We start from the raw sequence: 16886 nt of genomic DNA, 5'->3' as shown, positions 1-16886 counted from the left end.
CACACAGTGATGGAAAGATACACACACACACACAGTGATGGAAAGATACACACGCACACACACAGTGATGGAAAGATACACACACACACAGTGATGGAAAGATACACACACACACGATGATGGAAAGATACACACACACACACACACACACACACAGTAATGAAAGATACACACGCACATACACAGTGATGGAAAGATACACACACAGAGTGATGGAAAGATACACACACACACACACACACACACACACACACACACACACACACACACACAGATGATGGAAAGATACACACGCACACACACACACATGGTGATGGAAACATACACACGTACACGGACAGGCATCAACCGGCGCTGCGGGAGTTCTTTTTATTTCTTTTCATTCCGTAATAAGTCCCCCGGCGGCGTGGCCCAGCTGACCAGGCAGAGCCGGCCTCTAACGACGCCCGATTAATTTAACATCATCCTTAAGTGGCTCCTTAACGAGGTGTCGGAGCGGGCGGCTCTCACCCGGGGCTCCTATACGCTCGCTTAATCTTTATTCACAAACTTAAAAACAAGTTTAACCAGTTCAGCCGTCTCCTCTTAACCCCCCGCGAGCGAACTCGTCGGCGTCGGAGGTTTTGTGTTTCGCCCCGTCGGGGAAATCGAGTCTTGAGAGTTTGGCTTTTGAATTGAGTTTATTTCATTTCTAATATGCTACTGTAATTTACTGTATTTTTTTATTTTCACCATAGTGCAACCATTTTGAAACTAATTCTAGATCTAATTGTTGCTTCATGCTAACAATAGGGAGGAGAAACTAACTGTGTTTCAATATTTGTCAAAAACGTTACCTTTTGTGGCTTATTATCCCGAATAATAAGAGTTATTGATATAATTCATTCAGAACGCTGAACTTTGAACCCCCACAGAATCTGCCAGAAAGTGTAGTTTGCAAAAATTCCAACACTGATCCACAGCTATGCATGCCCTCGACAAAATGGCCGCAAAAAAACTACAATTCCCATAGTTAAAATGGTCGCCGTCTTGCAATAGACTTTAGGGTAGTTGTAACGTTAGTTTAGGTTCGTGTTAACGTTAGATAATGTACAAAATAAACGTTTTCCGCTGCTATAAACGTCGCACTTTTATTTTGAAAACCCCAGAAAGGAAGTCATTATATATGCTTTACCATCCTGATCTGTGTTAGCTCCGGTTAGCTCAGAGCGTCCGGTATAACAATACCAGCCATTGGATTACTGTTTTCTAAATTGGGGAGGCTTTTAATCGTCAAGGTAAGAGGAGTTTAAGTCATGGTATCCATAATTCAATCGGTTCGGATCCTTTGAATGAATGAGAATGTCAACAATCACGACGACACGTTGAAATCACTGGCTGCGCTCAGAGAGGAGTGGTTAGGCAAAAAATAGTTCAGAGTATATTTGCTTATAAAACGTAATTGTCTAATTCAATTCTTTTTTTATTTCTCCACGTGGTGAATACACAGGTCACAACATGTTTACATTAACGTTTTGGAGTTGTATTTGGAGTGTATTTCGTGACTGTATACAGTGTAAGGGAACATCAGGCTCCTGATATCCCCCACTTCCAGTGATGAAGCTAAGCTACGCTAACGGAGCGACTGTTCCCAAAGCTAAATGCACGCACAGAGACAAAAAAGGTATGTATCTTCTTGTCTAACTCCAGGGAAGATGTTAAATAAGCTAATTTCCCAAAATGTTGGAGTTTTCCTTTAAGTGGCTCTTTAACGAGGTGTCAGAGGGGGCAGCTCTCACCCGGGGCTCTCTAGTAACACTCGCTTAATCTTTATTCACAAATTAAAAAAACAAGTTTAACCAGTTCAGCCGTCTCCTCTTAACCCCCGCGAGCGAACTCGTCGGTGTCGGAGATTTTGTGTTTCGCTCGACGGGGAAATCGAGTCTCGAGAGTTTGGCTTTTGAATTGAGTTTTCTTAATATGCTAAAATGTCCGCATTGGTCTAACTAAGTATGGTTACAGGCGGCCATGTTGGAAGAAGGAGAACTACGCAGAGTTAAATTAGGCCTTGGCACGCTGCCTGTAACCGTTGGTAACCACTTTCCAAAGAGCATGCCTAATTTCTGTGCAGCGATCGAACGGGTAAAACAACGTAATGACGTATATCGTGCCAGTTAGGGCACCTTGTCTATACTGCACCTTGTGTATACTGTTTACTTTGACTCTTACTCATAATATATATTCAGATTCAATTATTCTTTATTGCCTATATATATTGTAACGTGTAATATATATAACCAGCATACAGACCCTCATCTGCACCTGTACCTCTCCTCCCCCATACGTTGCCCAAAGGGGATCAATAAAGGAATATCTTATCTATCTTATCTTAAAATATTGGAAAAGCGCAATATTACTGTTCCACTGTGACTTGTTCACAAGATCCAGTAATCGGACATCAAATTATAAAAAATGTGTTGATATTAAGGCTGTCAATCGATTAAAATATTTAATCTGATTAATCGCATGATTGTCCATAGTTAACTCGCGATTAATTGCAAATTAATCGCATATTTTGTATCTGTTCTAAATCTACCTTAAACTGATCTTTTTCAAGTTTTAATACTCTTTGTAAGGGAAACCGAACAACAAAAAGATGCCAGTGAGGGAATAGGTAAGAAGCTCTTTCCAACGCGTGGTGCTTGTTGATAGTAAACCAGGACCTCTCCTTGAGTGCATTTAACAAGTTTTATTTTCTCTTGCAGGGTGGAAAAGCAGAGCATAACATAAACTCTGTGTTTAACTGTAACGTAAACAAATAACTAGTGCTCCAAAATAAACCTGAAAAATAACTCAAAACAACTGAAAACAAACAAAACACGCACTGTTGAAAAACTGTGTGGCTTCCCTGTGACGGTTCCCCAATTCCCTCCCGCTGCGCACCTGTGACACACATACAAATAGGCTGTGCCCGAGATCATCTGAGCCCCGCCTCCTATGCCACCTGCCCAGCTAATTAGTCAATAATCTCAAGACACCTTCAAAATAACACAGCACCTTCATACAATAAAGCAACCACGGTAAAATCATCTAATTGGCTACAACACTCTTATCAACATGAGAGTCAACAAATGCTGGCTTTATGCAGCCATTTAACACAAAAGGGTGACCCTCATGCATTGCAAATTTGCATCAAATTCAAAATGTTGAAGAAATTTCAAAACATTTAGTCAGAAAGAAACATAGTATCAATGAGAGTATCAATAATACACCTGAGTGAAGTCTAATAAAAAAAAAATATATATATATTTCAATTTTTTTATTTTGAAAAACGTTAATCTTGTGATAAAAAAAACAGTGGCGTTAAAAGAATTGTGCGATAGCGCGTTAATACGGCGTTAACTTTGACAGCCTTAGTTGATATATCTCTCTCATATATCATTAGCACATAGCAACCGTTGTCTCTTCCAACAGGGAGGACACCTGGGCGTCCTAAAGATCCCACGCAAGGCCTCTAATACCTCCTTTAGAATCAAAACGTGAATTGACTCTTAACCCGAACTAGTAAGCTTCTGAGGAGAGGTAGAGGGGGAGCCAAAAACATGATGGTGGTGGGCGGGCGTCCTTGGCAGAGGCTGCTCTGAATCCAGTTTAAAGTCACCTTCGGCGTAATGCGTCTTTTTACGACATGCAGAACCCCGGTCCCTGGGGGGGGGGGGGGGTGGGGGGGCATCTGTAATGACGGAGGACGTAAATCTCGTCGCATGTGGCCCCAACGTTGTGCTGACGATCGGAGCCGCTCACCTCTTGGCAGCCGGGCCGATATAAGACCCGTAATTATTACGCAGCAACAGTATAATTGAGGGGTAAAAAAAAGGAAAGTGCGTCGTACTTTTGATACCTCTGTGAGTTCTTTATTCTTCCGTTAACCTTTTCTTACGGCACGTCCCCAGGTGTGGTTGAGATGTGGTTGTGTGCAGTAATGTAGTGGTCATATGGGCTTCTTCTCATACTATAGTCTACCCATATAACTGTATGCTAGCATGTACAATAGTGCTGTATATACACTGTATATAATATATATATATATATATATATATATATATATATATATATATATATATATATATATATATATATATATATATATATATATATATATATATATATATATATATATATATATATATTGACTTTTATATATTTATATTTACCACATATATATCTATCTATCTACATCTATCTGTATATACCTGCATGTATCTGTAGATACTATATTATATCTATCTATCTATCTGTACATATCCCTGACCTACTCTTACTAGTTACACTGCTGGCCAGTATGACTTACTACCATAGTGTTGTCATTATACCTGTATACAGTATGACTTACTACCATAGTGTCTTCATACCTGTATACAGTATGACTTACTACCATAGTGTCTTTATACCTGTATACAGTATGACTTACTACCATAGTGTCTTTATACCTGTATACAGTATGACTTACTACCATAGTGTCTTTATACCTGTATACAGTATGACTTACTACCATAGTGTCTTTATACCTGTATACAGTATGACTTACTACCATAGTGTCTTTATACCTGTATACAGTATGACTTACTACCATAGTGTCTTTATACCTGTATCACTGTACAGTATTAATACTTCAACTATGTACAGTACATACATCTGATTAGTACTATTACTCAGTAGTACTCATTTATATATTTTATACCCAGTTTAATCACTTGTACGTTGTATATTCTTATCGCACTTTACCGTTACATTTGCACTCTGGTTGGATACCACTTATGTGGCTGTGCTGTACTTGTGTGTACAGTAAGAGCTCTAGAGAATTTAACCCTATGACCTTTTATAAACCTGGTTTTGAACTCCCAACCCATATTACAGTATGTGTCATATATGAGAGATATACAGAGAGGGACATCAGATGCTGGTCCTTCTTTGGTACATGTTGCCCCCGCTCTATCCCTGTCCTAACCCTGTCCTAACCCTGTCCTAACCCCATCCTAACCCTGTCCCAACCCTGTCCTAACCCCATCCTAACCCCGCTCTATCCCTGTCCTAACCCCATCCTAACCCCGCTCTATCCCTGTCCTAACCCCGCTCTATCCCTGTCTTAACCCCATCCTAACCCCGCTCTAACCCTGCCCTAACCCCATCCTAACCCCATCCTAACCCCGCTCTATCCCTGTCCTAACCCCATCCTATCCCTGTCCTAACCCCGCTCTATCCCTGTCCTAACCCCATCCTATCCCTGTCCTAACCCCGCCCTATCCCTGTCCTAACCCCATCCTAACCCCGCTCTAACCTTGTCCTAACCCCATCCTAACCCCATCCTAACCCCATCCTATCCCTGTCCTAACCCTGTCCTAACCATGTCCTAACCCCGCTCTATCCCTGTCCTAACCCCATCCTAACCCCGCTCTAACCCTGTTCTAACCCCATCCTATCCCTGTCCTAACCCCGCTCTATCCCTGTCCTAACCCCATCCTAACCCCGCTCTAACCCTGTCCTAACCCCATCCTAACCCCATCCCAACCCTGTCCTAACCCCGTCCTAACCCCGTCCTAACCCTGTCCTAACCCCATCCTAACCCTGTCCTAACCCCATCCGAACCCCATCCTAACCCTGTCCTAACCCCATCCTAACCCTGTCCTAACCCCATCCTAACCCCATCCTATCCCTGTCCTAACCCTGTCCTAACCATGTCCTAACCCCATCCTAACCCCGCTCTAACCTCGTCTTAACCCCGCTCTAACCCCTCTATAACCCCGCTCTAACCCCTCTATAATCTTGTCCTAACCCCGCTCTAACCTCGTCCTAACCCTGCTCTAACTCTCTATAACCCTGCTCTAACCCCTCTATAACCCCGCCCTAACCCCTCTATAACCCCACTCTAATCCCTCTATAACCCCGTTCTAACCCCTCTATAACCCCGCTCTAACCCCTCTATAACCCCGCTCTAACCCCTCTATAACCCCACTCTAACCCCTCTATAACCCCTCTCTAACCCCTCTATAACCTCGTCCTAACCCCGCTCTAACCTCGTCCTAACCCCGCTTTAACCCCTCTATAACCCCGCTCTAACCCCTCTATAACCCCGCTCTAACCCCTCTATAACCATGCTCTAACCCCGCTCTAACCCCTCTATAACCCTGCTCTAACCCCTCTATAGCCCCCCTATAACCCCGCTCGAACCCCGCCTCCTCCGTCTCTCCCGCTCTAACCCCGCTCTAACCCCGCCTCCTCCGTCCCTCCCTCTCAGAGTGAAGTCACCCTGCTGAAGAACGAGGTGGCCCAGCTGAAGCAGCTGCTTCTCGCTCACACAGATTGCCCCGTAACCACCGCCCTGCAGAAGAAGCCCGGCCATCACAGTGAGTAATGCTCCATTATCCCCGCAGGGACTCGCTCCCCGTGAGACACTTCCCTGAAACGAGCCCCAGATAACTGCCAGGAGGGACGACACGTCTCTTGCTCATCACCGTGTCTGAAAGAGCTATGGACGCGCTACACCACCGCTCCTGCTCCTTGTGTCTGTCGCAGAAGTTGAGATATTTATGGGCATTATTGTTTGTGACAGCTGTGCGTCAGTCTACTCGACAGTGTTTCTCCACAAACAAGCCATTGTTCTCTCCTTGGTTTTACCTCGTTGCAGAGAGCCTTGATGATGAAGGACGGTGGGTAGACACTAGGGTTGGGTACCGTTCACATTTGAACCGATACCGGTACCAGTACCTGTGAATTAGGGCTGCACGATTAATCGAAATAAAATCGCGATCGCGATTCATAGACCTATGCAATCTCATTTCTAAATTATTACGATTTTCTTTTAATAAAAAAATACTTTTTACTTAACTTTTTGACTTGAGTTATTTTGTATGTTACAAGAGACTATTAAGTTTAAGTCAAACACTTTCATATATGTTATGTTTAAGTTTAAGTCAAGCACTTTGATGTTATGTTGTCTGTTTAAGAAAGAGTGCAATAAATTATTTTATTGAAAAAATAAGAATCGTGTGAGAGAATCTTGATCTAAATTCTTAGAGAGAAAAATCGTGATTCACATTTGAGCAAGAATCGCCCAGCCCTACTGTGAATCGATACCGGTACCCAACGGTACCTTTTTTCTGTACTTTAGTCTGAAAAAATGGAATCTACCTACCTCAGTTGTAAAAAAAAAATCCAAACTTCTAATTATTTATTATCATTATTATTTATTTAGAACAATCTGTTAATATATATATATATAATATTGCAGCAAGCGTTGTCTGCATCTACCTTTGTAAAGTGTAACCACACTTGCGACCGTTTTCGGCTTGCCATCGCCCCGACTGCTTTGTTGTTGAATCAAGTCAAATCCTAGGTAAGCGTGTATTGTCCGCGTGAACGTGCGGCACACTTCATAGGTTTCGTTTCACGGTAAACTAAACGTTGACGTCATCAGACTTGAAAAAAGATATACCTAAGTTGTTTTTGTGCGATTCACGAACAATCTTACTGACCCTTAGCTGCCAGAGTTCTTCTCTTCCTGCTGACCTGTTGTACACAACTTGTAAGTGGCTTTGGATAAAAGCGTTCAGCTAAATGACTGAATGTAAATGTAAGAAATAAGACGACCAGGCGTTCACGTTCAGTGTCTACTAGGGATGGGTACCGAATCTGGTACTCTTAAAGGGATACTCCAACATTTTGGGAAATTCGCTTATTTGCCATCTACCCTGGAGTTAGACAAGAATATACATACCTTTTTCTTCTCTGTGCGTGCAGTAGGAGTAGGAAGACGCGCACCGTTAGCCTAGCTTAGCGTCAGTCACTGGAAGTAGGTTCCTCCATTAGCCTAGTTCCCAACGTCTTCCTACTCCTACTGCATGCACAGAGAAGAAAAAGGTATGTAGCCTATCTTCTTGTCTAACTCCAGGGTAGATGGCAAATAAGCTAATTTCCCAAAATGTTGGAGTTTTCCTCTAAGGGCATCGCCCGAATCACCTTGGTTTTTAAGTCCGATGACGTCAACGTTTCGTTTACCGCGTTTGCGGCGAAACGAAACCGCCAACGTTCACAATTGTTTGACTAAAGTACCTGAAAAAAGGTACAGTTTGGCACCGGTATCGATTCACAGGGATCGGTTCACATGTGAACGGTACCCACCCCTACCCTCCCCCTCTCCTCATCCCGACCGCGTGTGGTCATCAGAGTGAGGGAGTGGCAACAGAGACACGCCATGAGCCGCTCGCTCCTCAGGTGTTCAGCGCCGCATGCCCTAATGGCTCCCGGCGTCCTGCCAGTCACTCCTCCTACGCCCAGAGCGTTCTGTTAGACCGCCAGCTATACTTTTTTATAATTCCAGCGATATAGCTCCCTGCGCCCTCTCTCTCTCCGACGCTCGTCCCGCTCTCAGGCAGCGGCGAGGGTTTTTGTCAGCTCAGCTCGCCGCTGCTCATAACTCAGCCGCCCCTCCCTCCCTCCCGGACGGTGGGGGGGGGGGGGGACCCTGAGCCGCGTCTCTCACAGAAGGCGTCTCTCTCCAGACGGGCTCCTCTCTCCGATGACTTGTATTGACAATGATTGCCTCCGAAATGAGGGTCCATTAAAGAGCCGCGCGCTTTTGACAAGAACGCGTGAGGGTGTTCGTCGTTGTCGTCGGGCGCGGTGTGGAGCCCGACCGGCTGTTCATTATGCATCCCCCCCGCCCGCCCGCTAACCACCCCGCTGACACGCGTCACACCGGCCTGCCGGACGGACGGACGGACGGGGGGCTTGTTGTCTGTCACAGCCGGGGGGCCGCCTCATTTGCTCTCCTCGTCTGGCTGGTGTGTTTTCTCTCTTTTAAACAGGATCCAGATGAAGTGGGTCATCCTTCTTCATGTGTTTTGTCGAGGATCTCTCTCTCTCTCTCTCTCTCTATCTCTCTCTCTCTCGCTTCCTGGTTTTTATTTATTTTTAAGGATAGTATTTGGAGCCTCTGTACCGTGTGGCCGGCCGCGGTGGAAACGACAGCCTCGTCCAGATACCTCAGTGACTCCCGGGTTTGGCCGCGTTGTTGTTTCTGTCAGGCGAGGTTTATGTTTATGTTTATTAGGATCCCCATTAGTCATCATCATCGACGTGTTGACTATTCTGCCTGGGGTCCTCCTCACAGATATACACATACAAATATGAAACATTGAGTGTAAATCAGTCATAACTATATCATCACATACATAATCAATAGAAAATAAAACAAAAGGTAAAAAAAATAAAAATAAAAAAAACACAAAGTAAACAGAAGTAGTTTGGATAACATGGCTGCAGCTACACTCATGCATGACATATATTGATTTCCTTCCGGATTATGGCTCCTTTAAGTTTCTTTTTTAAACTGTCCTTGGTAGATCTCTCCAGTAGATCTCTCCAGTAGATCTCTCCAGTAGGGCCCTGGGCACGAGAAGCCTCCTTACTGGTAACGTATGTGCGGCGGCGTTCGAGTCCCGTCCGTTAGCGAGGTGGATGATCCAGGACCCCCCTGTGTCTCTCTGGCCTCATCCTCCCCCCTGTGTCTCTCTGGCCTCATCCTCCCCCCTGTGTCTCTCTGGCCTCATCCTCCCCCCTGTGTCTCTCTGGCCTCATCCTCCCCCCTGTGTCTCTCTGGCCTCATCCTCCCCCCTGTGTCTCTCTGGCCTCATCCTCCCCCCTGTGTCTCTCTGCCCTCATCCTCCCCCCTGTGTCTCTCTGGCCTCATCCTCCCCCCTGTGTCTCTCTGCCCTCATCCTCCCCCCTGTGTCTCTGGACTCATCCACCCCCCTGTGTCTCTCTGCCCTCATCCCCCCCCCCCCCCTGTGTCTCTCTGCCCTCATCGTCCCCCCTGTGTCTATCTGCCCTCATCCTCCCCCCCTGTGTCTCTCTGGCCTCATCCACCCCCCTGTGTCTCTCTGGCCTCATCCCCCCCCCCTGTGTCTCTCTGCCCTCATCCTCCCCCCCTGTGTCTCTCTGCCCTCATCCTCCCCCCCTGTGTCTCTCTGCCCTCATCCTCCCCCCTGTGTCTCTCTGCCCTCATCCACCCCCCTGTGTCTTTCTGCCCTCATCCACCCCCCTGTGTCTCTCTGCCCTCATCCACCCCCCTGTGTCTCTCTGCCCTCATCCTCCCCCCCTGTGTCTCTCTGCCCTCATCCTCCCCCCTGTGTCTATCTGCCCTCATCCACCCCCCTGTGTCTCTCTGCCCTCATCCTCCCCCCTGTGGCTCTCTGACCTCATCCACCCCCCTGTGGCTCTCTGGACTCATCCCCCCCCCTGTGGCTCTCTGGACTCATCCACCCCCCTGTGTCTCTCTGCCCTCATCATCCCCCCTGTGTGTCTCTGCCCTCATCCCCCCCCCCCTGTGTCTCTCTGCCCTCATCCTCCCCCCTGTGTCTCTCTGCCCTCATCCTCCCCCGTGTCTCTTTGCCCTCATCCACCCCCCTGTGTCTCTCTGCCCTCATCCACCCCCCTGTGTCTCTCTGCCCTCATCCACCCCCCTGTGTCTCTCTGCCCTCATCCACCCCCCTGTGTCGCTCTGGCCTCATTCACCCCCCTGTGTCTCTCTGCCCTCATCCACCCCCCTGTGTCTCTCTGCCCTCATCCACCCCCTGTGTGTCTCTGCCCTCATCCTCCCCCCTGTGTCTCTCTGGACTCATCCTCCCCCCTGTGTCTCTCTGAACTCATCCTCCCCCCTGTGTCTCTCTGGACTCATCCCCCCCCTGTGTCTCTCTGGACTCATCCTCCCCCCCTGTGTTCGTGGCGTCGGAGCTCCCAGATTCTCCGCTGCCCTCCAGCCCGGTCCGGTGCTACCCTTCATCCTCCCGCCCGGTGGTACCCTTCATCCTCCCGTCCGGTGGTACCCTTCATCCTCCCGCCCCCCGGTGGTACCCTTCATCCTCCCGTCCTCCCGGTGGTACCCTTCATCCTCCCGCCCGGTGGTACCCTTCATCCTCCCGTCCGGTGGTACCCTTCATCCTCCCGTCCGGTGGTACCCTTCATCCTCCCGTCCGGTGGTACCCTTCATCCTCCCGCCCGGTGGTACCCTTCATCCTCCCGTCCGGTGGTACCCTTCATCCTCCACCCAGGTGGTACCCTTCATCCTCCCGTCCGGTGGTACCCTTCATCCTCCCGTCCGGTGGTACCCTTCATCCTCCTCCAGGTGGTAACCGTCATCCTCCCGTCCGGTGGTACCCTTCATCTTCCCGTCCGGTGGTACCCTTCATCCTCCCGTCCGGTGGTACCCTTCATCCTCCCGTCCGGTGGTACCCTTCATCCTCCCGTCCGGTGGTACCCTTCATCCTCCCGTCCGGTGGTACCCTTCATCCTCCCGTCCGGTGGTACCATTCATCCTCCCGTCCGGTGGTACCCTTCATCCTCCTCCAGGTGGTACCCTTCATCCTCCCGTCCGGTGGTACCCTTCATCCTCCTCCAGGTGGTACCCTTCATCCTCCCATCCGGTGGTAACCTTCATCCTCCCGTCCGGTGGTACCCTTCATCCTCCACCCAGGTGGTACCCTTCATGCTCCCGTCCGGTGGTACCCTTCATCCTCCCGTCCTCCCGGTGGTACCCTTCATCCTCCCGTCCGGTGGTACCCTTCATCCTCCCGCCCAGTGGTACCCTTCATCCTCCACCCAGGTGGTACCCTTCATCCTCCCGTCCGGTGGTACCCTTCATCCTCCCGTCCGGTGGTACCCTTCATCCTCCCGTCCGGTGGTACCCTTCATCCTCCAGTCCGGTGGTACCCTTCATCCTCCCGTCCGGTGGTACCCTTCATCCTCCTGTCCGGTGCTACCCTTCATCATCCCGCCCGGTGGTACCCTTCATCCTCCCGTCCGGTGCTACCCTTCATCCTCCCGTCCGGTGCTACCCTTCATCATCCCGCCCGGTGGTAACCTTCATCCTCCCGCCCGGTGCTACCCTTCATCCTCCCGCCCGGTGGTACCCTTCATCCTCCCGCCCGGTGCTACCCTTCATCCTCCCGTCCGGTGCTACCCTTCATCCTCCCGTCCTCCCGGTGCTACCCTTCATCCTCCACCCAGGTGGTACCCTTCATCCTCCCGCCCGGTGCTACCCTTCATCCTCCCGTCCGGTGCTACCCTTCATCCTCCCGCCCGGTGGTACCCTTCATCCTCCACCCAGGTGGTACCCTTCATCCTCCCATCCGGTGCTACCCTTCACCCTCCCGTCCTCCCGGTGCTACCCTTCATCCTCCACCCAGGTGGTACCCTTTATCCTCCCGTCCGGTGGTACCCTTCATCCTCCCGTCCGGTGGTACCCTTCATCCTCCTCCAGGTGGTACCCTTCATCCTCCCGTCCGGTGGTACCCTTCATCCTCCCGTCCGGTGGTACCCTTCATCCTCCCGTCCGGTGGTACCCTTCATCCTCCCGCCCGGGGGTCAAGCGATGGCAGGTCGGGGGGAGATTACCCAGCCTGCCCCACAAACAAGCCAGGACACTCTCCTTCCACTTGGCAGGCCAAGCTGTCCATCTGCTTACGGTGGAGAGAGAGAGAGAACCCCAACATCCAGAGATGAGGAGAGCAGGGAGAGAGAGAGAGGGAGGGAAGGAGGGAGGGAGAGAGAGAGAGAGAGAGGGAGGAGAGATAGGGAGAGAGAGAGAGAGAGAGAGAGAGAGAGAGGGAGGAGAGGAGAGAGAGGGAGGAGAGAGAGAGGAGAGATAGAGAGCAGAGAGAGGGAGAGAGAGAGGGAGGAGAGGAGAGAGAGCAGAGAGAGAGGAGAGAGAGGAGAGAGATAGAGAGGAGAGAGGGAGAGAGGAGAGAGAAGGAGAGGAGAGAGAGCGAGGAGAGAGGGAGGAGAGGGAGAGAGAGATGAGAGAGAGAGGGAGAGAGAGATAGATGAGAGAGAGAGGGAGGAGAGAGAGCAGAGAGGGAGAGAGAGCAGCTTGGGTGGCTCGGGGAAAGCTGAAAGGCCTGCACTATTATGACGCATCAGCCAAGCCACTACCTAACGCCATTAGGAGCGATAATATGCACTTGAACATGAGCAACAAAAAGCCCAAGCTGTATGACCTTCTGCGGGGGAGAAACGGCATAGACTATTTATTACGCCGCGTTGACATTCAGTCGCACTAAATCACCCCATCAAAGTACAAGTCGGCGCCCGAAGGCCGAGAGAGAGGGTCTCTCCGCGCGATCGAGAGGGGAATTCTCAACACACAAAAAAACGCCTTTATCGCGACGCCGCGGAATTCCGGATCTCCTGCTCTCTCCAAATACCAAAGAAAACCCCTGGTCGTTAATTATCGAGCGCCATTTCGACTGACTCCGTATAATTGGCAATATTAATTATCTCACCGCTCCGTATTCCTTCATGAGACGGAGCGTGAGAGTTGTCTTCTCTTTCTTTTCTATTTTTCCTCTCTCTCTCTCTCTCTCTCTCTCTCTCTCTCTCTCTCTCTCTCTCTCTCTCTCTCTCTCTGCTCTCTCTCTCTCTCTCTCTCTGCTCTCTCTTTCTTTCTTTCTTTCTTTCTTTCTCCCTCTCTCCTCTCTCTCTCTGCTCTCTCTCCGCTCTCTGCTCTCTCTCTCTCTGTTCTCTCTCACTATCTCTCTCTCTGCTCTCTCTCTTTCTGCTCTCTCTCTGCCCTCTCTTTCTCTGCTCTCTATCTCTCTCTCTCTGCTCTCTCTCTGCTCTCTCTCTGCTCTCTCTCCCTCTCCCTCTGCTCTCTCTCTCTCTCTCCTCCTCGTCAGGATCCAATTAATTCAATGCAAACTGCCGAACAGCTGGTGGCATTTGGACTCCGAGTCTTGCCTACTCTCCAGCGTGAGCATCATTAAAATCAGGTGCTGTAATCATCTGTCGCAGCAGTAGTTGGCACGGTAACAGAAACGGCGAATGAGAACGCAGCTCGGGGAACAGGAACGCTGCCACATGCCCTAGAATGTAATGTACCCCTTATGATGTGGGTTTAAATTGACATTGGAACTTTAATTAAAGCGAGAGGAGGGAGGGAGGGGAGGAGGGGCGCACCATTAGGGGGATTAATGAAATGGTACGCACATATACACCAGACGTGAATGGCTGTTTTACGTCCAATTACACGAGGAACTTGGAAGAAGCCTCCCGAGGCTACAGTACCTGAGGAGACATCGTCTCTAAATAATATATAGAGTACACAGGTTCCCCGCGCCCAGACGGCGTGTCAGCCGAGCGGCGGTGCGCGCGCGTCGGGGGGTTTCCCGCCAGTTTTCAAAATGTCTTCAAGGCCCTCGACCTGGCATATCGTGCGGCGAAGGGAACCGCTCCCGCCTACCTCCGGTCAATGGTCTTCTAACTACACACCCTCAAGACCCCTACGCTCTGCATCTTCTGGCCGTCTCAGACCCACTCCTATCCGAGCTCCGGGAGGGTCATCAAAGAGAAGTCGCCTATTCTCGGTCCTTGCCCCACAATGGTGGAATGAACTGCCCACCACAGTTAGGACAGCCGAAACCCGTCCAATCTTTCACCGTCGACTAAAGACGCACTTCTTCAACCATTATCTGAAATTATAAAATTAAAAAAATAACTCTAACCCTCACTAACCTTACTGTCATGCGCTTGTCCTAATAATCTAACCTACACTGTAGCACTCAACACTTTGATGAACATTGTTACTTAGCTGATAGAGTTGTGCCCTTACTGCTGTCTTGTTGTAAACTTGTAAGTCGCTTTGGATAAAAGCGTTCAGCTAAATGACTAAATGTAAAATGTAAATGAGAGAAGACCTGCGGTCGACTGTGTTTGTTGAGCTTATCGTGATTAGCGTTACACCGTATCGCCGGCTCGTCCGTGAGGACGGTCACGGACACCGTTTGTAACATCACGTCTGTGTTTGTTGAGCTTATCGTGATTATAAATTTGTCAAACAAAAAACATCTCATAACAGGTCCACAAGATCTACCTAGAGACGGGACTGTACTGTGCCGTTTAGGTCCAGCTCCTTCAGTCAGTCCTGTTTTGTAGTCAGAGCCACTCAGTTCTGGAACACCCTACCAACTGAAATAAGACACTGTGCTACCGACCACACCTTTACAAAAAAACTCAAGACCTGGTTATTAACCAATCAAACATGTGATCACTTTTAATCAGTTCATTGTGTATTTTATTATTGCTTTTACTATTATGTTGGATTGTGTTGTAAATACTCTGTTGTACTTTTAATGCTTCTGTTCTAGGTGTATGGTCGGTCTTATAACATCTTGCCAAAAGGACTACAGTTGCGAATTAGCCCGCTGGCTAAACTGACACATTTACACAAATGTTTATTAATAATGTGTACTGTCCTTTTTAAAATAAACTGAAACGGAAACTGTTTGTTGAGCTTATCGTGATTAGCGTTACACCGTATCGCCGGCTCGTCAGTGAGAACAGTCACGGACACCGTTTGTAACATCGCCTCGGGCGCCTCCTGGTGGCTCGCCACGATATGACACGGACCACGTATAGGAGGGGACACTTTGTTGCCCACCTTCTCTCTACCTGGTTTCCTGTCACACACGGTCCTGTCCCCAATAAAGCAGAAATCATTACATTATGTATTTATTTTAGGGCTGTCAAAATGTATGCTTTAATTTAGGAGATTAATTTAAATGATTTAAAGCATTAAAATGAATTAATCTAGATTAATCTATGGAGTGAAAAATCTTCAATCTTAGCGCCGCGGATATAAGAAAGCGGTCTAGCTGAGTCAATGTTGATGGTTTTGTTGAACATTTGTATTTCACAGGAGAGAAACTGTATTCAAAGAAAGCTATTAAAATAGTCTTTGAATCTAAATATACTTTCTTTGTGTTGATTTTACATTAATTCCGTGATTTTACTCAAGTAAATATCTGTTACAAGCTTCGGTCTTAAGTAGACAAATGCTATTTTTAATCTAGATTAATCTAGATTAATTACAGAAAATTGTGAGATTAATTAGTAAAAAAAATGTTGTATCTATTGACAGCACTAATTTATTTATTTATTTATATTTGACTTCGGTGTAGTGCAGTTGAAAACATTACGGACATGTGACTCAACGGTTGTGTGTGTGTGTGTGTGTGTGTGTGTCTCTCTCTCTCTCTCTGTGTGTGTGTGTGTGTGTGTGTGTGTGTGTGTGTGTGTGTGTGTGTGTGCGTGTCTCTGTGTGTGTGTGTGTGTCTCTGTGTGTGTGTCTCTGTGTGCGTGTGTGTGCATGTCTCTGTGTGTGTGTGTGTGTGTCTCTCTCTGTGTGTGTGTGTGTGTGTGTGTGTCTCTGTGTGTGTGTCTCTGTGTGTGTGTGTGTGTGTGTGTGTGTGTGTGTGTGTGTGTGTGTGTGTGTGTCTCTGTGTGTGTCTCTGTGTGTGCCTCTCCCCTCTGAAGCCACAGAGAAGCAGGACAGCTGTGAGGACATGATGTCGGCCCCCGGCAGCCCCCTGAACGAGGCCATCCAGCACAGCTCCGTCAGCACCTCCAACGGCGTCAGCTCCTCCTCCTCCTCCTCCGTGACGCCTGCCGCCTCCTCCCAGGCCAGCGCCTCCATCGCCACCTCAGACCAGAGCACAGAGGAGGCCCCGCCACAGGGGGGCGCTGCCCAGGCACAGCCCTCAGCCAGCTGATCACCTCCAATCCACCTCCACCACCACCTCCACCACCTAAACAGTACTTAAGTATTGTAACGAAGTGCTGCATACCAGGGCCGCGGGAACTCAGTCAGCATTGGGCGTGCTGAGATAAGTGATATAATTAATAACGTCATAGGCGGCGGGTTGCGCTGAAGGGGAGGCAATGACCACATTTTTTCCTCTTTTAATATATAGTGCAAATTAAGTGTTCAAATGAAGGCATCCAATAATAGATTAACCATCATTGTCTTACCTTAATGCAGCAAAATGCAACGTTTCGTCTTGGCATCAATAATCTTT

The 16886-nt window shown here is 48.5% G+C and overlaps 1 protein-coding gene across 1 annotated transcript in view; it reads left to right on the top strand.

The window, feature by feature from the left end:
- The window catches only part of atf2 (activating transcription factor 2), a gene marked incomplete at both ends in the record, with an annotated part of 100004 nt that extends 83424 nt beyond the window's left edge, over positions 1-16580 (top strand). Inside the window, 2 exons of the mRNA XM_084315418.1 lie at positions 6275-6383; positions 16345-16580. Of these exons, the coding sequence (XP_084171544.1) occupies positions 6275-6383; positions 16345-16580 (345 nt within the window). The remainder of the gene's footprint in view (positions 1-6274; positions 6384-16344) is intronic.
- Positions 16581-16886: the final 306 nt, after the last annotated feature.

This window comes from Notolepis coatsorum (assembly GCF_963971535.1).
Source record: "Notolepis coatsorum genome assembly, chromosome: 5".
Taxonomy (NCBI): Eukaryota; Metazoa; Chordata; class Actinopteri; order Aulopiformes; family Paralepididae; genus Notolepis; species Notolepis coatsorum.
This window is presented reverse-complemented; position numbering and strand designations above follow the sequence as displayed.